The sequence below is a fragment of the Aotus nancymaae genome, unplaced genomic scaffold (genome assembly GCF_030222135.1).
Source record: "Aotus nancymaae isolate 86718 unplaced genomic scaffold, 86718_ANA_hifiasm-v0.15.2.pri h1tg000039l, whole genome shotgun sequence".
Classification (NCBI taxonomy): domain Eukaryota; kingdom Metazoa; phylum Chordata; class Mammalia; order Primates; family Aotidae; genus Aotus; species Aotus nancymaae.
The window spans coordinates 9595237-9619937 of record NW_026988453.1 but is presented as its reverse complement, the minus strand read 5'-3'; the positions used below and the strand labels follow the sequence as shown (position 1 = coordinate 9619937).

At 47.4% G+C, this 24701-nt stretch overlaps 1 protein-coding gene across 8 annotated transcripts in view; it reads right to left on the bottom strand.

Moving 5' to 3' along the window:
* Positions 1-968: 968 nt before the first annotated feature.
* The window catches only part of SRGAP2 (SLIT-ROBO Rho GTPase activating protein 2), a 270174-nt gene continuing 246441 nt past the window's right edge, over positions 969-24701 (bottom strand). For 2 of the 8 annotated variants that reach the window (XM_012459301.3, XM_012459302.3), the window contains exons 16-22: positions 23963-24068; positions 18039-18263; positions 13880-13959; positions 11317-11497; positions 9699-9845; positions 5813-6137; positions 969-3745 (exon numbers count right to left, since the gene is read on the bottom strand). In XM_012459301.3, coding sequence (XP_012314724.2) covers positions 3362-3745; positions 5813-6137; positions 9699-9845; positions 11317-11497; positions 13880-13959; positions 18039-18263; positions 23963-24068 — 1448 coding nt within the window. In that variant the 3' untranslated portion in view covers positions 969-3361. The other 6 variants (XM_012459306.3, XM_064360301.1, XM_064360303.1 and 3 more) reach the window with 5 other exon arrangements.

Sequence of the window (24701 nt, the reverse complement as noted above, 5' to 3'; positions counted from 1 at the left end):
ATTCTGTGAAGGAAATGGTTCTCATGGCAACAGGCGGTTCAACGGTGAGCTGGAAGACTCTCCACAAAACCTATGAGAATCCACACACAGGCTAAATAGAAATGCTGGGGAAAAACTTCCCATTCTAAATGCAAGTGTGCTGTGCCTCGGTGGTGAGGGAGAAGGTGGCTGGCTGTAAGGCCATCTTGTTGCTGTCTCTGTTGCCAGGTAGGGCTCTGTCGGCACAGACGAATCAAAATCCCTCCTGGGCAGCTGGAGTCCTGAATCAGAGATTTTAGAGAGGAGAGAAGGGATACGAACTGCAGCATTGAAACCTAAAAATGTATTTTATTTTGAAGTTGTGCTTTGGATTTTCCTCAATCCAACATCTGTTGAGTGACAGTCTTAGGTTCACACAAAGCATCTCCAAGCATACATACAATATTCCAGTTATCAACACTATTTTAAAGAATATACCATTTTACACAAATGTGACATACAAGTCAGACGCCACGACATTGCGATTCCCTGGAAGATCTGACTTCTCTTCCACATGGGAATAGGTCTGCACCGCCCTCCAGTGCTCTGCGCATCCCAGGGCCGGCATCACCGCTCCTCATCTCCTCGAGGAGCAGCCGGGGCGCCCTGAGGAGGTTGGCTGAGACCAGTGTTTCCAGTTTACAGGCTGCTGGCTACAAACTCCTCTATTTTCTAAATGGGGACGCTGGTAGCCCCACCCCATCTCTCTTCCCCAAAGACTGACCCTTCAGCGTCCACGCCAGGAAAAGGATCCATGCCACGAGGGGCGGAGCAGGGCTCTTTGAAGCATCATGCTGGTTTCGGCGAGCACAGCTGGGGAAGGCTGGTCTCCCTAGGCCCCGGGTGGCCAGCTCCTTTTGGTTTTTCGGTGTAAAAATCACAGTGTGCAACCTCAATTCCAGTTGTTTGCAGTGAGCTCTGCCAAGAAGGACTCTCCTCCTATCGGTTCCTAGTCCTCTGGACAGGACCAACTCACAGGTGTCGGGAGCACCAGAGATGGGGAAGACAGCTCTGCCCCCAGAGTTGGGTTTAGTAGGTGACCACTCACACACTGTTCAGTTCATGATGCAAATTAGCACGGATGGACACTGACCGGGGGATGGTGAACATGAGTCATGTACAGGGTTAAAAGAGAAATAAGGCAGGAGCAACACCACAGGCCCAAAGCATTGTCGTTAAGAAAGGTTTGCTTTGACTTTCTTAGAGGGGAGTGTGCTGGAGAGAGGGAGAAAGGGCAAGTGTGGGTACCAGTTTTGATCAGTTGGACTGAAAGGAATGTAAAGTGAAAGATGGGGTTCCATTTTCAGCAAGGAATCAGATCCTTGGGTATGAAAGCCCCCTGTTGGCTCAGAACCTATGTAGGCCCAGGTGACAGACAAGAACGGATCAGGAAACAGAGCAACGAAACCCGAGAATCCAAAAGACTGTGGGTTGCCTCTTCTAGGCTCACTCACTTTACTGATGGGGTTCTTCAGTTCTCCCTTCTAGCACTTGGAAAGTTTCCTCTGGTGCTGCAGGTTAGCCTTCTCACGAGTAATTTCCCACAAAGCTCTTTTCCTTTGCACAGGCTAAAAAAAAAAAAAAAAAATCCTACACTTTCCATAGATCCAACTACCAGTTTTGCATGTTGGTCCAAAAATAATCTCTTCTAGGTCAAAGATAAGAAAACTCAGATTTTTCTAACTGAATGGCAACCCACTATCTTTCTTGAACTACAGAAAACAATAAGGCTAAAATACAAGTGCAGCTTTTAAACCAGAAAACATATAGAAGAAGGATGAGTTTCAGCTTTAACTCGAGTTGCGGTCTGAGGCCCATAAGCCTGGCTGTGGATGTCTCCGGTCCTGGCACTCCTGGGGTAACATGATGCTAGGGGGGCCAGGACCAGGGGCACCAGGTTTGGAGACTGGATTGGAGCAGACAAGGGTATCATTTATGCATTTTGTAAGGGAGCCAGAAAAAAGGCCAGAGCAGAGTTAAAATATTCAGTGTTCAAATTTTAATTTTCTTTAGATTCCGGCCTCGGGAAGACTTGAAAGCCTGTGGGGCCAGAGCTCCCTTAGTTGTTCTTGTTTGGATAAATGAAAACTGGTCTTAAGAGGCAGCGTCTCCCCTTAGTCTAAGGCTCTCTAAGCCCCTGTTGGTCCCTGAAGAGAGACCTTGTAAAATATCCAAACTAAGGGGTGGACTTAAAACAAGTTTCCATTTGGGAACAATTTTGGGTTAGCAAAGCTGAATTTAATTTTTTAATAGGATAATGAATTTTATGTTTTAAGTGCCAAAAACATTAGGAGGAAAAAGGACCCATTTCTTACCTTTTCCAAACCTGCCACAGACACAATAAAACTCTCTTAAGACTCTTTACCATTAAAGGAACCAGCTATAAAACTGTCTTATACAGGAAAATGTCTTAAATGGAAAATGGTCCATCAGAGACAAAGGTAGGAACCCGAGAAAGGTCTATACATTCAGAAAAACTTTAAAACCTTCTTAGTAAGACTGGGGTGTACTTCTAGAGGATGGAGGAGAGCAAGAGCAAACACCAATGACCAATTCACATCAATGGAAAGAACACAGAGAGAAAGCCCCCAACCCCAAAGAGGTTACGGGATTGTCCCATCCCGCAATATTTCATATGATGGAGAGATTTCAAAGGCTAGGTTCTCTGGCCCAGACAGAACAAAGTTTGTAATGGAAACAGAGACCCCTGGTGGCTGCTGTGTGAACTGCCACAATAACTTACAAAGAGACTGGTCTATGACCAGGAGAGGCTACATAAGCCAAAGACTAGAAAAACATGTGTGTGTGTGTGTGCATGTGTGTGTGTGTGTAAAATGAAGATGAAGTCTGGACTATATATGATTCTCTATAATTGTGTGTGTGTGTTTGTGTGTGTGTGTAAAATGAAGACTGGACTATATATGATTCTCTACAGTCAGTACCCAAAACAAGATGCCACTGAAAGCTGGATGGCAGTAGCCAACCATCTGGTCAAGGCATCCGTATGGTCTGAGGGGACTGAGACTTGAGCCCATGTCCTCAGGACTGCCTTACCAGATTTCACAGTGACCTGATAATGAAAACTTGTCTCTGGCTAAGCTAAGAACGGTATGGACTGCAGCTGGCTGAATTACGACGACTGGAGGAAGCAGAGGGCAGTGTGAAGGGAGAGGCGATACCAAGGGCTTCATTCTCAAGGTTTTGGGAGACGGGGAGGCTAATTCCTGCAAGAACAACTTAGAACCTAATTTTCAACTGAAGTCCCCAAGCTAGTTAAATAGGAAGATTTTAATAACAGTCAGTCCCTACAGTCCCCTTGTCTACAACAATTAAATTATATTCCTCAGACAGTACAAGACTTGTCAGTGGACTGTGGGGAAGTTGATGAGTTGACACCAGGACTAGTGGCATTTGTTTTGGGGAAGACAGCGGGCTTGGGCCGTGTGGCTGGTGGTTTGACTGGGGCAGCCATCTTGACAGACTTGACAGGCCGGAAGGCGCAGGCGATGTCCCCAGCAGTACTGGCGCTGCGCTGGAAGGCGGGCTCGGGGTCCTTGAGGAGCTGGGTATGCAGGGGGCTGGAGGGCTCCGACGTGGGGGCCACCACTGGGGAGGTTTTGAGGGGCTCCAAGGTGTCCAGAACCACGTCAGGGGTGTGCTTGACACTACTCTGCCGCTCTAGCTCCCGTAGCTCATTCAGGGCCGAGTTCATTGTTGCCTCAATATCCTGCAAAACAGGAAAAGGAGGAGGTGAGGCACACGAAGGGTGATGTCCCCAAGGAGCCAGTTTCAACAACACAGGCCAAGGCATGAAGAAACCGACAGTAAGAAGATGTCCAGATTATTGTACTTGGCCCAAATCCTCTAACATATAAATGCTTAGAAAGTGGGGAGAGGGGGACAGAGGGATTTTCATTGTCATGAGATTTTTTTCTTTTTCCTTTAGAAAAAGTAGTTGAGTTTTTTTTTTTTTTTAAGAAACCCTAGGTTTTAGAGAGAGATATTGAAATACTTATTGATGAAGTGACATATAATCTAGTGGGGAGGAGAAACGTGGACAAAGCAAGAGTGGCCAGGAGTTTGGTCACAGGGATTTGTTATCCAGTTCTCTCTGCTTTTAGGCAGGTTTGAAATTATACATAACAAATACTTTTTTAAAAGTGATAGAGATGATGTATGGTCTTTATTCCCTTGGACTTCAAGGCCAAAAGTTAAGAGGGTTAGTCCTTCCTCCTCAGGGGCCGAGGAAAGTTTCAGGAGCCCAGGACTCCTCCCCCAGCCCCTCCTCCCCATCTTTGGGCAGCGTCCAAATTGAAACTATTTCCTTCCAGCCATTACCACCGAGGGGACCAAAGAGTGACCAGGAGGGGGAGCCAAAGCCCACATAGGTGAATCAATCGCCTGCAAATCAATGGAACACTCTAGATCTTAGCCAACAGCAGTCCTAGCCCAGGGACTCAAGGCAGAACCAAAGAACCTTTGTATGCAAGCCAGCTGCCTCCCAGTGAGACTTCCCAGCTCCCCGCTCCCTCCCCATACACCTGTGTCTGGCACCCCAAACTACCACAGGACTTCTTAAAATTAGACTCGCATCGAAAGATTTTACATATTCCAAGCAAAGTCCTCTGGTTATGGTTTCTTTGTCCTACAGAGCGATGCATGCTTTCAATTTCACTCATCCCTATGACATTCTCAAACCTTTAAAATGCCCAGGAAGAACGCCATCTCTCTCCTCAGTTGCACTCTGCAGCTAGTCTGTCCCAGCTGTCTGCCTTTCCTGACATTCCTATTAACACCGGGCTAAGGAGGGAGCTGGGAGGATTCCTGTAGTGCAAGCCAGATTGCAGCGGAGCTTACGTAGAAGCACAGAATAGAAGGCTAGCAAAGCAAGACCTCTCAGGCTTGTAGCTCAATACGGGGCTTGCCAGGTACACCTCCTTAAGCAGAGAACCACAATTAAGCCAATAGAGACCACACCCAGCCTCTATCGCCCCCTGGAAGATGGGGGTAAGGAGAATCCCAACTTAGTTGAGACAAGCGGGCAACAACGAGCCCTTAGTTCCTACCTGGTCTAATGAAAAGTATATAGTTGGGAGAGACGTCTGAATGAACTGCTTGGAGTGGCCCCGGTAGTCGGATTTTTAGAGGTGGGGTTGGATCTCTAATATTTCATGGAAAACAGAGAGGCATCAGTGTGGCACATACACAGAAGGAAGACCCTGCAAAACCAGGGAGCCCATCTCCATTGCCTCTGGAGGCTTGGGCTGCAAATCCTTTTGGTACCAGAGCTCTCGGCAGCCATTTTTTTTTTAAGTCTTCAAGACCAGGTGCAGGTTGTTAATTGATCATCTGCCCACTTGGTACCAGAGACTAGCCTTAGGAATGGAGATGATGCTGATGGGCACAAAAATATGAAAATGTGGCCAGGATTACATCTGAGCCTCAACAGTCAGTTTCACTAAAGTCTAACACGGTCTTGAGACCCAAAACTTGGGCTATCAAAATACTCTCAATACTGGCTTCAAAAATTACAACAGCCTTCCAAATAGCCAGTGTATGAGCAAGAAGCTAGGTTTCTTTTATTCTGTCTTTAGGTTCTTTCCGGGGAGAGAGGGACAGGCAGACTGCTTACTAAGCTGCCTTACCAGGTCCACATGTCCAGAATGGACATGCACTCAGTACACGATGTACAAAACAATCGCTCTGCTTCAAGTCCTGTCATAATTAGGTGGGTGGCACTAAGTGGTGGTGATGAGTGTAGACTCATGCTGTCCGTCCAGGGGCCCACAGTTACCTGAGCAATGACCTCAGGGTCCATGGGCCGATGGTTATTGAAGCTTTTTGACCTTCCTGCTGTGGCAGTCTTCCGGATCTGTGGACTGTCCAGCCGATTCTTCAGGGATGAGTGGCGACTGATGGAGTTGAGGCTCCCATGCCCACTGATGGAACACTTATCTGACCCTTCCTTGGGGAGACTCTGGCTCATGATGGGCTGGGAGGATGGGCGGCAGCTAGCCCCCACCCCTGGGGAGGAGGAGTCAGTCAGGGAACTGCTCAGCCCATGGCTGTCACTCCGAAAAGTTTTCCGGATGCTCCCAGATTCTGGACGCTTCCTTTGCCTTCAATCACAAACAGAGAGGGCAGTGTGATCAGGGAGCCCTGGCTCCAAGGAAGCTAGGACAAGTGGGAGGGGGCAGATGTTGGCACCCAGGGACTTCTGGAAGGAGAGGGACACAGAACACGTTCTCTCCTCGGCTTCATCTTCTCTTGCATTCTCCATGTCTTCATTCCCTTGCCACCCCCAAGCTGGGCAAAGGAGAAATGGATACTTACTTGGTGGTCACAGGCTTTGTGTTGTCAAGATGTAAGTTGCTGTCAGAAAAAAATGTCTGATTAAGCGAAAGTTTCTAATTGGAAAGAGCTTCATGGAAAGACCCCTTCTGTGACCTGCCATGCACAGAAACCTAAGGCCCCAGGTAGGAGAAGAAGTCTCACCATCACCAAGGAGGTCGGGAATTGCTGTTAAGAGGAAGTTAAGTTTTGTAAATTAAAGCATGTCTCTTCTTCCAACAAGACTGGAACTATTTTGGGCTCTGGCAAGAGGCTGTTGTTGCTTATTCTGCAGGCATGGAACAGAATAGCTTTCAAGAGGCAGCAATGCTGCAGAGTTTGGGCCCAGTTTGTGCATTTTCTTAGTGTGGAAATACCTCTCCATGACTCCCAAGTCACCGAGCACTGGGCTGAACCCTGGATCTGGGTGAATTTGTTTCAGACCACTTAGGGCTCTCATACAAAATGGCTTGGCAGAATCCCAGTTACATGAGTGTTGCCTGCTGCTGGATAATTTCATTTTCTCTTGGAATCAGATTTGAAAAGATCTAATCTAAGAGGCAATGAAACTTCTGATTCACATGGCCACTAAACAGCTCTGATCTTGAATCTAAGGGAGATGGGGACTGAGGCAGGAGTTGAGGTAGAAGGAGGGAAGGGATCAGACTCTGAGGATAAGGAGCTGGTCTATGAAGTGGGGACAGTGCTCTAAGCCAGTTCTGGTCCTGTTCACTGCTGAGGTCTTCTTCATCTTTCTGCCTGCAGGGCCTGGCCCAGGACCTTGCATGTATCAGCCACTCCATGAATCTGTCCATTTGGCAGTTTTAGGCTTGTGAGTCAGCCTTCTCAAGTGGAAAAAGAATGTTCTCAGAGTGTTCTAAGGCCTTGCTGAAATGATCCCCCACCCCGCAAGGATTTCCCTGGCACCACTAACTCCAAACGCACTGGCACCACTACACCACTTTGCAGGAACAATGGACCCCTCCCTCCTCTGTGCCTTCAGAGCATCTGACGCTAACTTTCAGTTACCTGTCTATAGGGTCTTTACCTTGCCAGACTGTGAGCTCTGACTTCAGGGACCCCATTTTTTCATCTCTGAATAACCACCAGCAGTGCTTGGCACAACAGTAGATACTTAAATGTGTAGAATTAAATGGAAATGCCACACCCATATAGCTCTTTGCTGATTTCCTTTTTCCGCTTGAGGTTGGCTGACTCACAGGCCGAAACTGCTGAGAAGGCAGATTGATGAGGTAGCTGTGGTGTGCCATGTCCCAGGCCAGGCTCTGGGGATGTGAAGGCAAGGAAGACATAGTTCCTGGGTTCAAGGACCTCAATCTGGTGAGGGATTCGAGTGCAGTGTGAGTACCAAGAGGTATGCAAAGTGCCTTGGGAATATAGCATAAGGGCACCTCACTCAGCCTGGGGAACTCAGGAACATTAGAAGGGCTTCCCCAAAGAGGTAGTCTTTGGATTGAGTCTTGAAGGGAGAGGAGGAGGTGACCAGGTGAGAGGAGACAGCAGGTGTGAGGGCCTAGTGGTGAGAGAACCTGAGCACTCAGGAAACTGAAGGAGCTTGGGAGGAGGAGTGGTGTGGGGGGCAGGAGGCAAGACTGAAAGGCCGACTCATTCCTAAGGGCCAGACATGCCCAGGGGCTGCCGCTAACCCACCAACCAGCTGATGAAGCTCGTCCCTCAAGAACCCATCACAAGACTCCTGACACCAGCAAGCAAGGAGTTCAAGGGAACCACCTGAACATTTTTTTTTTTTAACCATTTCAGCTATTACTCTACAATTTCTAGGCACAAATGACATCACATACATGATGGCTTAAAAATATGTACTTAACTAATTATCTAACTCTTCCTCCACCAACCCTGCCTGGGTTTCCGGGTTAATTATAGGCTTATAACCTTTAGATTGTAGGGTTATAATTAACATATACTTGTAAATAAGGGAAAAAATGTGATTAGCCCACAGTTACTTGATACTGGCTTGCCCTCCCAGCAGGGCAGTGTGCTGGAGGGAAACAGAAATGCCTCAATTTTTTTAAAAACTGGTCTGAATTAAATTATAACTACACTGGGTAAGTGATCTGAATAAACGACTTTACTAACTTGAGGGTGAAAGAGATGGAAAAGAGCCACGTGCCCCAACCACTCCCCCTGCTACCATCTGGGTGGAAAAAAGCCAAGAGATCTGGGAAACCTGGTATAGTTTAAAAACAACAAGCATCCTTTATTCTCCTTCCAGTCTCAGTGTCCAGAGGCTATGGTTAACAGGTTTTCAAAGTGCAAATCATTTCATTCCTCCAAAGCCAGAGGGGAATAAAAACTGTACATCATCTCCAATCCATATTCATCAGGAGCGCCCTGGGGCTTGTCATCCTGCTGGCACGGGGCCAGGTTTCAGGGTCTGGCAGAAAGAGGTCTGTAGGCTTGGGGACTTGGTGTCTGGCCCCTTGAGATGAGATTAGTTCTCCAATAACCTGAATGCCTCTTGGGGAGGCAGCAGCACGCAGGCGTAGAATCCCTCTAGACAGCCAGATCAGGCGTGGGTGGAGTTAAAACCCCAGGATGTTGCTAACAGCCACAATGAAAGCTGGGGGTCAGAGGTAAGAACCTGCTAAGCAGGAGTGGGGACCTGCAAAGGGACTAAGGGGGTAGAATACTACACAGGGCCAAAGCAATAGGAACAAAATGGAAAATTATTTCTCCTGGTGTGAAAGGGCAGAAGAAAAGGGAGCTAGGGGTTAGGCAATAAATGAAGAGCTCAGGACAAAGCTTTCCTTAGGGACATTGTGGCCTCCTTTCCTCCATGGGAGTGAATGCAGGACAGCGGGAGGAACAGACACATGATATCTCAATAAACCCACCTGGGGTAACATCAGCCTAGTAGAAGCCACACACAGACTTTGAATCTTTGCACAAACACAGGTAAAGGAAGACAGACATCAAAGACTATTATTTGAGTATGGATTGGAAAAAAGAAGGCACCCCTGAGAAACAGTACAAAACCAGGTTGCATAAAGTGACGAAAGCTTTGGCCCCAGTTTTCGCTGTAAGACTGCCACAAAGGTCTGGGTGGATAGACACTGCGGGAACACACAGTAAAGCACCCTTCCACAGCATGAGGGCAGCTAGCTGGAGACCTGGACCTGCCCCGAGGCCTGTAGCAGCGTCCTCAGCCCCGTCCGCCTTGCAGCAGCTATGACCACGTGCAAACTGTTAGGCTGGGGGAGCTGGGCGCCCTACGTGCAGCACAGGAATGGAGATGGGGGTTAGGCCAGAGGGTGAGGCTGGGTGTTGCAAGTCATTCAGGGGAGCAGAAAATGAAAAGCAGAGCTTACTTGTTGATGTTTGCAAGATAAATATCGGCTACATGACCCCCACTGGGACAGCTGGCCCCCGCTCTGGCTGTCACCTTTTCTTCAGGTGGCTCAGAAATGACCTCAATCTCAGACTTGGGGCTGGACCTCTCCACGACACCGTCCTCGCTGGGGGAGAAGGGGCAGGCAGGCAGGGAGGAGGGAAAACAACAACAACACAAAAAGCAGCGTTAACTCGGCAAGATGGCCCCCGACACACACGCGACCCCACGCAGCTGAGGCAGCAGTGCCACCTGGCCGGGCTAGCTCTGTGAGCAGAGGCAAGGAAACCTAAGGGCCTTTGAAGGGTCGTTTAAATAAAAATAAATAATCTGCTGAGTTCTGCGGGCTCCTCAGCTCCTCAGGAAAACGTGGCTAGGGGACACCTGGGTTCGAGGCATCTGCCTTCTACCCCATGCTGCTTCCCGGGGAGGCCATGCTGGGGCGGCCTCCTGGAGAAGGAGGTGCCAAGTCCAGGTTGTGGTTTATCGGCTGAGGTCCTGAGCACAGTCAACTGTGTGGTGGCTCTGGAGATGGCGGCGTGGAGGCAGGACACCGCCACACACTGTCGTAGCGCCTCTAGCCCCGCTCAGAGCATCCAAGCCGGTCCCAGGTCTCTCCACTGCTCTCCTGGCCCCTCTGGCTACTGATGACAAAGAAAGCCCCTTCTCCCCCACAATTCATCTTCTCTTGATCCTGTAGTGAAGTCATAATGCTAAATTTGGGAGGGTCCTGTCCACGCACAGATTGCCACCAGGTTTTCGATGCTATCAACAGAGGGAGGATTTCCCTGCAGAACGAGCCAGGAAGAGGCTGGGAGGGTGCAGACTCACTCAGGATATCAACCTTTAAAAAATAATATTAAGGGAAGGACTAAAAACACTGACAGCATCGGATCCAGGGGAAGGGAGCTGGGGACAGAGGCAGGGCAAAGGGACAGGGGGCAGGCTTGGGTGGGCCCACAGGACAACTGCTTCAAAGTGTGAGAATCAACCAACAGCCTATCAGATGAGATCTCTCTGGGACTAGTTCAGGTTTCCTTTGTTCCATGACATCCTTTTCCCTCCTTCCCCCATCTCACCCCAAATCAACCTCATCTGGGTTGAATGAACTAGGTCACTTCCATAAGGCTGCTTAAGCCAGATTTCTCCTAGAAAACTAGTCATTTTCATTTGCAAGTGGAAGAGTGACTCAACAGGTTGGGGTGGGCACAGTTGTTTAAAAAAAAGGCAGAGAAGCAAAAACGTTTTCCCAGCCTGATGTTTCGAGAAAAGAAATATAGGTGGTCAAATAAAAACCCCTTGTTATCACTCATCAGGTATAAATATGGATGAGTGCTGGCTGGCTGGCAGGTTTCTAAAATGACTGGATCACGGAGTGATTTGCAGGGGGCACAGGTAGTGGAGAGATTTTAAAAAATTCTCCACTGAGTGCAGGGAGTGGAAAGGGAGGCTTCTTCAAGGAACTGTGTGAGACTCAGGACTGCACTGGCACCCCCCAGGGGCTGGCCTCTCTCATAGTCCTATGGCTCCAGAAATGAAGTCTCACTTCCACAGAGTAGTTGGGGACTACCCCCAAAGGTGCCAGGGGCCCAACGTACGTGTCTTGGACCACGATGTACTGATGGGGGATGAGTCCGTCGATGCCATTGTGCCGGCCTTCCCACCAGTCGTCAGAAGCCCGCTGGTAAAGCAGCAGGGATGCTCCCTTCTTAAAGGACAGCTCTCGGGCTGTCCGGCCCACGTAGTCAAATTTGGCAATGGCCTCGATGGGCTCACATTCTGAGAAGGGTGGAAAAGAAGTAAACACATGTTCTTGGGACCTGCAGACTCAGGAAACTGGGTGGAAAAGCTGAATTAGCTGAACACATAGTGGTGGGAAGATAACTTAGTGGGAAAACGAAGTCATGGATAATGTATAAAGCAAGTAATTCACATGTAGACTGTGCCATTATCTTGAAAGCACTGGTATCACCTTTTACCTGCCTTTGCTCACACTGTTCCCTCCACCTGGAATCCCCTTCTCTCTTATCTGCCTGATGAAACACATCAAGACACAACTCGAGCATCCTGTTTTCTACAGTAACTTCTTTGGTGTTTCCAAAGCTCTTCATGCTTTGATGTCTATTATCAAACTTGCCATACTATATTTTTAAGCATTCTTTTTTGCCTATATATTTTAAGCATTGTAGAGAACATATCATACTGTATTCTAAATTGCTACCCATTCCCCCAGTATGTAGAATATGAGCATTTCATCTCTATAAAGAGAAAATAACTTGTGCAATCAACTTTCCAAGGAGCAAAATATGAAAATATATTTTGTGACCAACCTATGAAAAAATGCACATGAAAGTCATCTGAAAAAGTAAAAAGGGTTTACAGATGCAATGTATCTTTATTTTTGTGTGGGCTTCTGTTTCCTCATCTGTAACATGGAAATAATACTAGTGTCTTTCTCATGAAGTTGTTATGAAGAGTCAATGAATTACAGTTTGTGAAAGTGCTTAGAACAGTGTCCGGCCCATAGTAAGTGATATGTGTGCCTGAGTTATTGTTGTCATTATCGTTATCTGTGCTAGGCTGCAGGTAGAGATCAAAGAGCAAAAAGAAGGCTCCCAGAAAGCTGGATCCTGAGATGAAAGTCAGCTATTCTGGGTAGCAGAGAGAAAGGCTGCTTAAAAATAAAACCATACCTAGACGGCCCTAGCTGGTGGGTCTGCTCCCGAACAGGAGGGGTTGGAGATTTCATGATAGGAGGCTGGTCAGAGAAGGCCTGTCTAAATATACCCATCTCAATTCTCTACAGCCTTGGATATGTTACTCGACCTCTCTGACCTCCATTTTCTCAACTGTAAAATAGCGGCCATATCTCTTTCACTAGGGATTAAGAGATAATATATAGAAAACCTCTAACAGAGCTGGCTGCGAGATAGGCTCTAACCCACTACTCATTTCCCTAGTTCACCTACTCCCCTCCTCAAATGTAGCAAATGATTATATGGATCCTTATGACATCAGGATCTAAATAAGCAGTCCTGATTTTTTTTTTCTCCTTTAAAAGCTGGCTAGAATTGCAGAATTCTCAGCAAGGCAGGGAACAGGGAAAGCTCCACAGACTGTGGCATTTCATTCTTGTGCCCAGAAAATTCTGAGGCCGCTTGTCAGCTGCTGAGACTTCCAGAGCCCAACTGATCCAGAAAAGGAGGTGTGGAGCTGTTGGAAGTGGGGAAATGTGCTGGCTGGATAGACCCTCATAAAGCACGGGCACTGCTGAGAGGCCTGAGGATGACAGCTGAGCATTCCTCCCCTTGATGCACGCCCACCAGCCTGCTCAGCACTCGCATGTCTGTACTTTGGAAAGGGTCAGTTTTTCCAGTCGGTTGGCGTGAAAGCATGTGGTTTCTGCATCCTCATTCCCTCTCCCTCTGGTTTGCTTCTGTTGGGTTCTGGGCACCCAGTTCTGCTATTTCCCAGCCCAGGCTGCTTTTTTTTGTTTTTTTTTTTTTTGAGACAGGATCTCACTCTCTCACCTAGGTTGGAGTGCTGTAGCACAATCATAGCTCATTGCAGCCTTGAACTCCTGGGCTTAAGGGATATTCCTACCTCAGCCTCCCAAGTAGCTGGTACTACAGGTGTCCACACCACTATGCCAGGCTGGGTTTTTTTTTTTTTTTTTTTTTTTTTTTTTTTAAGACAGTGTCTGGCCATGTTGCCCAGGCTGATCTTGAACTCTTGAACTCAGTCATCCTCCCACTTGGGCCTCCCAGTGTTGGGATTACAGGCGTGAGCCACGGCACCCAATTGCTGTTTTTCAAATGAACTTTCCTTCACTTTGTTCTCCAGCTGCCTGGCAGGAGTCTAGACTATGATAAGGGACCAGCATCACTCAGGCAGACAAGGAGCTGGGAGGTGGGGCAAGAAGGTTGAAGGGCTATGGAAGGCCTAGTTCTTCGCCTCTGGTTTAATACAGAGACCATTCTATTTGAGAAGGTGGGCTACCTCTCCAAGGAAGGAAGGGAATGAAATTGAGACAGGGGAGCTTCCTGCCTGTCCTCAGGGGACTACTGGACAGACAGGTTCATCAGATGTACAGGATATATAATCACTTTCCTTCTGCCTCCCGCCTGGCGTCCCCACTGATCAGGAAGCAGGGCCTCATACCATCATCGCTCGTGTGGTGCTCTGCAGTCACATCCTGGGTTGAGTCTTCAACCGAGGTAGTCTCTCCATGAGGGCTATCACTGCAACAGAAGCAAGAGTGACCGGAATATGAATATTTGCTTATAAAATTCTCATTGTCCCCTCCATACAGCCTCCCTGGAGCGAGGGCACTGACTCCATCTTATGTTCTCTATATCCTAACTGCACACAATGGACAAATGCTTATAATGAAATACAAAGCTCTGAGTTTCTTCAGTCTATCTCCTACTACCGAAATCACTTGAGACTACTTGGATCTTAGAGTATCTCAAGACAAAGGGAAGCCCTTTTGAAGGTATAAAGTAAATTCTTCAGCAAATAGAGAACAACTCAACTCCTCAAGGGCTGATTCTCTACATGAATTCAATCCTGTTTTTGTTTGTTTGTTTGTTTTTTTGAGATGGAGTCTCACTCTATTGCCAGGCTGGAGTGCAGTGGTGTGATCTCAGCTCACTGTAAGCTTTGCCTCCCAGGTTCAAGCGATTCTCCTGCCTCAGCCTCCCGAGTAGTTGGGATTACAAGTGCGCACCACCACACCTGGCTAATTTTTCTATCTTTAGCAGAGACAGGGTTTCACCATGCTGGTCAGGCTGGTCTCAAACCCCTGACCTTGTGATCCACCCACCTTGGCCTCCCAAAGTGCTGGGATTATAGGTGTGAGCCACTGCACCTGGCCATTCCTGGTTTTCAAGGGGGAAGCATGGTGGAAAGGAAACACTGGGCTTCGGCATCAGATAAAACTGGATCCGAAAACCACCTCCGATACTTGGTAGTTGTGTGATCCTGGGCAAGTTATTTAATCCCCTTAAGCCTCAGCTGCCTCATCTATAAACTGAAGATAATGATCTATATCCTCAGTTGTGTGAGGAATTAATAAAGTAATTTAGTAACAAGTTTGGCACAGAATGGGTGCTTAATAAATAGTACTTCCTTTCCTTCTTTCTCATTTTGCTTGATGCCTCTAGGTTGCTTTGCAGTTTAGACTGTGTGAAAAAGTGGAAGGTGAGTCACAGGAGTGGGTGGGAAAGTAAAGTAGGGGAAGAAGAATCTGCTATGGGCTACAGGGCAGGGGATAGAAACTGGGTCAAGTTCTTGAAATAATTCATGAAATGGAAAAGGTCAGGCACAGTGGCTCATGCCTGTAATCCCAGCACTTTGGGAGGATCATTTGAGCCTAGGAGTTTGGGACCTGCCTGGGCATCTTAGTGAGACCCTGTATCTACAAAAAAAGAAAAGAAAAAAAAAGCCAGTGTGTATGCTGTGGTTCTAGCTACTCTGGAGGCTGAGGTGGGAGGATTGCTTAAGCCTGGGAAGTTGAGGCTGCGGTGAGCCATGATCATGCCACTGCACTCTGGCCTGGGTGACAGAGCCAGACCCTATCTAAAAAAAAAATCATCCAGTGTAGGGAATCAAGAAAGGATAGGGAGGTTACTAGAAAAGTCATTTCTATTCCTGATGTCCTGGCTCATGGACTTCAGAATTTATGAGGATGGATACCAGGGAGTTCTTATTTCCTAAAAAGTAGAGAAACTGTTCATTTCTAAAGTTCTTTCTCTGGCAGTAGGAAGTAACAGGTGAGGCTTTCCAGGCAGTTGTGTGAAAGCACCATCACCCACTCAACCCCGCAGTCAGGCCACACAGTTCCCACTTTGGAACCCTCCAGCCTCTTTTCCCCATAGGATTGATCCTACACTCCCAGGAAGTTCCTCTAACACTGGGTGACCAGGTTCAGAACTCGCCCTATGTAGAGCAAGTCAGTTCCAAGGAGGTTTCTCAGGCTCCAGAGAACATTCTAGAAGAATATAAATGGAGATTCCTCTTTGTCAAAAAATGTAGGCACAATTTCTCACTGTTTTCTAGGCTGTTGGTCCAGGGACCTCACTTTGAAAAATACTGCTTTATGAGAAAGGCAAGAAGATGCTTTCTGAGGTTTCTTCTAGCTCTCAAATCCTATGCTTCTCTTGAAACACACCCCATCCCCAGCCTTTGCCCTTGCACACCCACCCAGGTCCACCAATACCTGAGGTCTCGGAAGCAGCCCACCATGCCACCCTGCAGGTAGTTCTAGAAAACTGAGTTTCAGTTTCAGGGCTGGAAAGTGTGGTGACATGGATTTGTCTCTCCTCTCCACAGCCGTGGGACGCCATGTGGTCTGGTGCTCTCCTTTCCATGGCTGTTTGGGTCTCTGGCCATTCTCTAGGCTTCTTAGGACTCTAACTCCTCTTCTACCACCCTCGCTCACCTCCTTCAATGCCTTAGCTCCCAGGGCTGGCACTTCTCTCGCTTCTCAAAGAAGGGAGAGGAGAGGCCATGAGCCTTCCAGGTGCGTATGAATCCAGTGGTTGGAAGGTCCCTCTTAACCCAAGGGCGCCGACTCTTGTTCCTCGGGTGCTCTGGCCTCCCACCCAGTCTGTGGATAGTAATGTTCCCTGACTAACCTTGTGGTTTTTCCAGAGGCTGCTAATAAATGTCGAGTGCACAAGAAACAGAGGTGGGTAGGTTGCGAGAATACCCTGGAGAAAACTGGAGGAAGGCACCCATCTGTCTGTGACCGTGAGCCACATCCCTCCGGGACTGTGCTCCACTGGGCTGGAACTCAGGGGCCAGGGCTGTAGGGGTCTCTGTGCCCTGGGCACCAGGCCAGAGCCGGCAGTGGTTTGATATTTGAGAAGTGAGGGCAGAGGTTCTGCCTGACTTTAGAAGGAAGGGAATGCTATTCTACAGCTTTTCATCACTCATGCAAGGGGGGAAACCAGCGCTCTAAGTCACATGCACAAGGACAGCTCCCTGGAGCTCATCATCCAGTAGGCTGAGACCTAAAGTGACCAACAACCTCCCCAGTCACCACCAACCATCTGTCGGTGACAAAAAGCTTTCTCTCCCAGCTGGCCAGCATAGGTTCCTCCAGCTTGGACCCAGACGCTGAAATCTGCAGTACAGAAGAGAGGAGTGATCCCAGGGATGTCACTGATATTACTATGTTCACAGAACCCAAATGCCACTTTCTTCACTCCTTGGGCAAGAGACTCTTCTGTGGGGGTCAGGGAGAAGCATGGACCAATTGGCCTCTAATTAAGTAAACAACCTCCCCTGTCCTCCCCTACCTCAGGTCGATAGCAATGAGGCTGGCCGAATTGGTTCCAGATGTTGAATTCAGACAGAATCTGATTTGGGCTGGCTTGTGCTTTCAGCTCAGGCTGAAACACTATTTAGGGGAAGAAGGGAGGGGGAGGAGGATTGGGAGGTAAGGGAAGTTAGTGATTAAAAGAGAGAGGCAGTTGTCTTTGTGTTTAGTGAAAAAATGACACTGTAAACGGTACCATGGCGGGTGGCATGGGGTAACGGATGGTGCCCTGTACTAAGAGACAAGAGATTGGGGTTAAATCCCCATCACTAGAGTGGCCTAAAATACTGTCACTGGCCTCTCTGCGTTGCAGCAGCTTCATCCATAAAATGGAAATAGTGATTTGTTCTTTGTCTAATAGAGGGGTCTAAAGAAGATATATCCCAAGGATTCCTTTTAGATCTCTCTTCCAAAGCTAGGTCATGGAAAACCAGCCCCACAGAACTGAATGCTGCTTCAGGGGAGGACCATCCCTAACCTGCCAAAAACAAGGCTTACTCTTCTTTCTCTTCACAAATTTCTAAAATCATTCTGAAGTGCCAGCTTACAAACTCACAGTCAGGTAATTTTACCTCATATCTAAACTCTTCCCAATAAGAAGGAAATTCCCTGGGACCCAGGATGGTTTTTCTCACAATATAGAGCACAGAGTAGAAGCCCGAGAGACACTGTTAATAAAGATCACTTCTAGATGCAACTTTATAAAAAATCCTTTCCTAGAGATTATTTGTATCACAATTAATGTTGTCAAATATCTTTCAGAATAGTCCCTTGCCACTCAGAACTCATCAAAAAGGGAGGTGGTAAGAAGTGGCATTTAGTCTGTGGGTCGGGCTAAGGTGGGGGCTGCCTATACCATCCCCAGACCCTGGCAGCCTGGGAGTGAGGCCTTGGGAGGATCTGGGTGTTTCCCTTTGGTTTCTGTGTGGCCATCTGGCCCCCATGCCAGTGTGTGCTGGTGAATCCCTCCTCTCCTCCAGTCCCAAGCCCCCCTACCAGTAATCTTCCATGCTTCCTCCTCTGCTGTAGACAGGGCCCTCCAGCTCTCTGGGGCTTGGGAAGATGTTCTCATGATGGATGATGATGGTTTTGATCAGCTCATTCACGTGGGCTTGGCAGGACACCTGGTCGTGACCCTCTGGCACTGACATCAGCGAGGGCCCGAAGCAGATGGCGAGGTTGTAGGGGTCCATCATGTTCTCTTCACTGAACTGTGATAAACTGGAGGAGAAGGGAAAGGGGCAAGCTGGAAAGCCCTCGCATGAATGCCCAGAAAACACAATCACAGGAGGCGCTGCCAAGAGCAAGATCAGAAGGTCCACAAATTGCCACCTGCCTTTCTGGGTGTCAGAGGCTTTCCAGAAGTAAGGTGGGAAGAAGAGTGACCACCAGCATGGTCATTCAGGAGCTCAGGAAAAGCAAACTAGAGGTACTTGCTTGCAGCTCTGACCCCTTCTCTCTTTCCAGCTCCCATTTCAAATTCTACTTACCACCCCATCCTCATCTCTACCCCCAGATCTTATCTACCAAAGGCCACATGACCTTGAGAACATGTCACTCTGCAGAGCTGAATATGGCTCCTACACACCAACACACTAAGCTGCCATGGCAGATGGGGACCCTTAGGCTGCCCTGGTAATGATATGGTCAGAGGCACAGGCACTGTGCATTGTGTACCTTCTTGCATAACAAAATAATCAAATGATTAGGGATATTCCTTTCTAGCCTCTAGACTTATTAGAAAATAGCCAACTGATTAGCTTTTGTATTCCATCAAGCCAGTGAATTTCTTCCTAGAATAGCGAATGCAATTGTTTCTTGTGTTCATAATCTCCTCCTATATTATTATGCTCAGGATTTATTTAGGAAAAGGTCAGCATGCCATTTGGCTTCTGTTCGGGCTTCCTCTGGATGCAGGCTGACTTCATTCTTGGGTATTTATTCTGGGAACTCTCCCCTTCTCAGCCAGCAGCTGTTTCAGCCACACCTCCAACCTTGGCCAAGGACCCAGGGCCTTTAATGAGCCACTGCACCTGATGAGTCCCATTGGGCCTTGCCCGTCCAGGCACAAGGGCTGGGCCAGCTCTGGATACCTCCCCGACACAGCCTGCAGAGCTGTGAGCTCTGCTGAGGAGTCTCCCTTATGGGCATCAGCAGGATTTGATTCTGAGAGGGAACCAAAGGTCCTCTGTTGGGAAACTAGAAGTCTGAGATTCAGCTGTCCCCATCTGAGTAGCTGTTTTCCAGAACTGATTTCTACAGTGTACCACTCATCCAGTCTCACATTACAAAGTCCATTTCCCTCTGATTCAATAGTTCTCTCCCCTCCTGGAGATTCTGATATGCATCCCCTGCCCCTTTGTGAATCACTGCAGGACTTGAGGATGTGATGGGAAGAAAGGTTGAGAATCACTGTTCTCTAGGGCCTAGACTCAAATGCAGGAAAGGCCAGCAATGGGGAAGGTTACAGATCTCACTGGACTGCTTCACAGGAGTTCTTAAAGATTTAAGTGCATAATCCTTCCCTGGGTCCTGAGTTCAAAGAAAGCAGAGATTTAGAAAAGACTGGGGGAAGTTTCTAAGTCAGTCCTAGTCAAATTAAAACTGGGAGAGACAGGAGCTGTAATCACCTTGGTAACCTGAGAGGGGAAAAACTGAAGCATGAGGTGCCACAAGGCCTAAGCTGCAGCTAATCCAAGGCTGGCCAGTTCCTGGTGTCATGGAGGGACAAAGAGGAGGAAGGCCTTGATTCTTTAGAGTGATCTGACAATGTGTGTCTGGGAAGCCTGATGGTCAAAGGGAAACTAACTCTAGCCCTGAGGGTCCTGAATCAAAGCTCTGTGAAAGATGAGAAATGGTGGGAAGCCTACTAAGGACTGTTCAATTCATAGGTAGCTACAATGATCAGGAGCTTGAAGAGGACTGATCTTCGTGGACTGTGGTCTCATGAATCTAGGTCTTTTCTTATTCCATGAAAATATAGACTAAAATCCATTTTTCTTTTCCAATGTATAGTGAGAACATCTAAGTTTAGAGGCTGAAGCAGTGGTTCTTTTTTTTAGACAGTCTTGCTCTGTCACCCAGGCTGGAGTGCAGTGGCACGATCTTGGCTCACTGCAGCTTCCACCTCTTGGGTTCAAGTGATTCTCCTGGCCTGGCCTAAAGCAGTGGTTCTTAACTATTTGGGGGACACAAGCTCCTTTAAGAACTTGACAAAAACTTGGGATTCTCTCCCCAGAAAAATTCATGTATGTGTGCATACAAATGCACACAGTTTTGTGTAAAATATCATGGTGTTAATAATCTTTGAAGTCCCTGAAGGCTGCGTCTAGTGTAAAAGTATTAGAAAACTGGATTTTTGTTTTTGAAGAAATATCTAGACCGGGCACAGTGGCTCATGCCTGTAATCCCAGCACTTTGGTAGGCCGAGGCAGGTAGATCACCTGAGGTCAGTAGTTCAAGACCAGCTTGCCCAATATGGTGAAACCCTGTCTCTACTAAAAAATAAAAAATTAGCTGGGCATGGTGGCGGGTGCCTGTAATCCCAGCTACTCAGGAGGCTGAGGCAGGAGAATTGCCTGAACCCAGGAGGCAGAGGTTGCGGTGAGCCAAGATCACACCATTGCACTCCAGCCTGGGTAACAAGAGCGAAACTCCGTCTAAAAAAAAAAAAAAAAAGGAATATTTAAAATGGATAACATTAGTAACAACTCCCTGCTTTAAAATTTTTGGTGTCGCCTTATATTCACTCATGTCATTTTCTCAAAGAGTTCTACTGTATTTCTATAGTTTCGTTTCATATTATTAATATGTAACTTATTTGAACTCATCATCTTTTGTGTTTCATAAAAATGTTCAGCATTGTGGTTAGAACGGAGGCTTTTGGGGGGTGCCAGGATTGGTGTGGGAAACTTGCTTTTTAGCATGTACTTTTCTGGATTTTTAACTTTTTTATGATGTGCAATCACCTCTCCAGAGGGCCCCCGCTAAGCAGTACTTGGATTCCCAACCCACAGAACTGAGATATTAGCTTTTTGGGTTTCTTGAGATTAAGAATATGTCCAATCCAAGAACAAACCATAGCCACGAATAAAGTCCACACACATCCAGGACCCACAAGCAATGAAGAAAAAGGATCCTGCCAGTCTGGGCTCAGGCAGAGTCTACATCAGGAGTTACCTGCCAACTATTGCTACCCCTGTCCAGAAGCATGCGCCTGTCAGCTGCTCTCTTCCTGTGGAAGTGGTCTGCTTTATCATATGCATCCTGCATTCTATTTATTATTTTAGGAAACACTTTCACTATTAATGCTGCATTTTTTATGTTAACACTTTGATGAGCAAATCAATCTTGTTTCAATCAGAAAAAAAACCCAATAAACATAAACAAAATGAGTAATTTGAATTGGTGCAAATCGTATGCTTTCTTCAATAGTGGCTGCCATTTCTGCACCATCTCTGCAAGCACCAACTTGCATGATGCATATTCTATTGTTTCTCTCCATTGTACTTTCACACACAGTCCCCCAGCCCTCCCTGTTTTCCCCTCATCCCCATTTGCTCACCACTGTCATGCTCCTAGCTCTGGTGGCACAGACCAGGATCATGTTGAGGGCAGGTATTGGTATCTGAGGGGAGACAATGATTGGTGGCCCTGAAGGGACTAACTCGAGAGTAATTAGCAGAGTTTCCAGGCTGCATGCCAACATGCTGTGTGAGTCACTGGAGTGTTCAACCCAAAGGCAGTGATGGTGCTTTGTCAGAGCCTGGCCAATGAATGGAGCAGACACAGCCACGTGGAAGAGACCAGCTGGGGAACAAAGACGCTCTGTAGCTGTGCAGGGCCAGCAAGGGGGCTACATGATAGTGTGGGTGCCCCAGAAAAGGTCTCAAGCTGTGACCACTAACCCAGTTACCTATAAGGTCAGGCTGAACACGAACTTGGAAGAAAGGTGACACTTAGGAAATGGCCTCTAAAGTTGTACTCCTTTTAAGCAGAGACTAACCTTGTAGGAAGGCTCTTCATTTTCACAAAGAAGTAGGTGTGAAAACACGCTGGCCCCTTGGTTTATCTTTTGTTTCCCCTACTTTGATAGATTCATGGATCCAGAGAAACACTTTTGTACTATATGAAAACCACAAAGCAAGGGTGACGAAAAATGGCAACTGAATTCAGCCTTGAGATTGGGGGGCAACGGGGAGGGCTGGGGATTACGGTGAATTGGGGAGTGCCTACCCCATCTAGGGGGCAGCCCTTACTCTATGGAGAATTGCTGCCACCTGGGACTGCAGAGTCAGTATTATCAGATTTAACAATTTTTCAAAAGCTAAAATCTAGGTTTTTAAAAAGTGACATCTCCCTAAATGTAAGTATGATTTCATTGTTTTTGAGACACAACAGATGCCTGAAGGGAAGGCATCTATGGCTTTATCTGGCTCTCAGGGTGCCCATTTGTAACCTTTGGTCTAGGCTATTAAGGGTGAAACTGCAGCAAAAGCAGAGTGAAAAGACAGAGGTGCCTCAGAGGGAAAGAATCACATGTCCTTGCTTGGTGCCTTTCCTGCCATGTGGGGACCCCAAAGCTTGCTCCACACAAGGACAAGCTGCTTGGACAAGAAGAAATGCCCCATCCATGCCCGTGGCCCCTCTGCTCCTCAGACCTTTGTTGTAGCCACACCCATTCCCTAGGTAATTAGCTAAATACCACCAGTACACAGGCGACTCCCGCACTGCATCTCCACTCTTGGTTTCTCTCCGAGGGTTGGATTCTAGGTCCAATGTTCAAAATCTCCACTTGGACATCCCACGAGTGCCTCAAATGACCATGTCCACATTGACATGCTGTCTTGATTCCTTTCCCCACACCTTGTCTTCTCCAACTCCATAAATGACCTCCCTATTTCCCTGTTGCTCATGCCAACAATTTAGGATTTCTCTCTTCATATTCTATGTATAATCCACGAGCAAATCCTGTTAATGCTACGTCCAAAATATATCACAGACATGACCCTTCCTTACCACCCTCCAGACTAAGCCACTAACACCTCTGGCCAGATCACACAGTAATCTCGGGATAGGGGCTCCCTGATGCTCTTCACGACCCTCTCCAGTAACTTATCCACAAATCAGTTGGCTTTAAAAAACACACACACACATATACAAATCAGATAATAACATGCCAGGCATAGTGGCTCACACCTGTAATCCCAACACATTGGGAGGCCGAGGCGGGAGGATCATGAGGTCAAGAGATCAAGACCATAGTGGCCAACATGGTAAAACCCCGTCTCTACTAAAAATACAAAAATTAGCCAGGTGTGGTGACGTGCGCCTATGGTCCCAGTTACTTGGGAGGCAGAGGTTACAGTGAGCCCAGATTGCGCCACTGCACCCAGCCTGGCAACACAGCAAGACTCTGTCTAAAAAAAAAAAAAAAAAATTCCAATTGCTTCTCAAATCCAAATCCAAATCCAAATCCAAACTTGCTATTGCCATGACTCTGAGGTTTTGAATGGCCCCATGGCTCCCTGCTTTTCCCCTCCTCTGGGCTGCTGGTTGTACACGGTCTTCTCAGACAGACCTATGCTGTCCACCTCAAGTACCGTGGTTCTCCTTCCTTTCATTCCGACCCCTGTACTCTCTCCCCTTTCTTTACTCTTTTTAATTTTATTTCTAACCATTTATTCCCCCTGATATATCTGTTATTGTCTGTTTCCTTCTCTGGAACAGGAACTTAATGATATCAAGGCTTTCACCTTTAATTTAACAATGTATTAAATAAGTCTAGCACTGTGGCTAGCATACAGTAGGTGCTTAATAAATATTTTGTTAGGATGGATGAATAGGCATAGGTGCATAGAGGAACTTCCAGTAGCCCAAGCCATACGACTGCCCAGCTGTTCACTGGGAAGGCTACTCACTGACTGAGGAAGGCAAAGAGGTATCTCATGATAATCAGAGTGGTTTTGGGCAGGACCAGGAGGACTTTCCGGATGTGCAGAGCTCTCTCCTGCAGGTTGTCCATTGCTGAAAAGAAGAAAGCCATGTGTTATCCTCCACTGTGACTGGGATCCCAAGGATTAATGATCAGAAGTCTCTACTACCAGCAGGAGCAACACAGACAGTGTCAGATCAAGCCCACACACAGCACTGGTGCAGTGACAGGAGTGTCATCCCTGTTGCTCCTTGGGGTAGGGCTGCTAGAAGAGGGCACTTGCTGGAATCCAGGTATTTACAATACAGGATGTAAGGTGTACACTTCTTGGGCACAAGGAACTGTGCCAAATCCAAATCCAAACTTGTTATTACACATTATTAACATTAAACTGAACTAGGGTTGTTGTAATCTTGCTATTAATACCAAGTTTGGATTTGGGCACAGGGAATGGGGTTAGAAATGTTCCTCACAGCATCTATCACCCTCTTATTCAAACAATCACAGATAGGGAGCTGCCACCAACCTGCTACAACTGCTCAATACCCAGCCTCAGAGGGCCTACATCGCAGGGGTGCGGAGAGGCTGTGCAAGTCCTGTCCTGCTCACTCCACGTGTCACCTCATCCTCTGGACAAGTCTGGCTTATCTTCTGCCTCCCTTATCTGCATTACGAATAAGTAAAAAGTGGCCGGATGCAAGAGGTGGCAGGCTCCTGGGTATGTA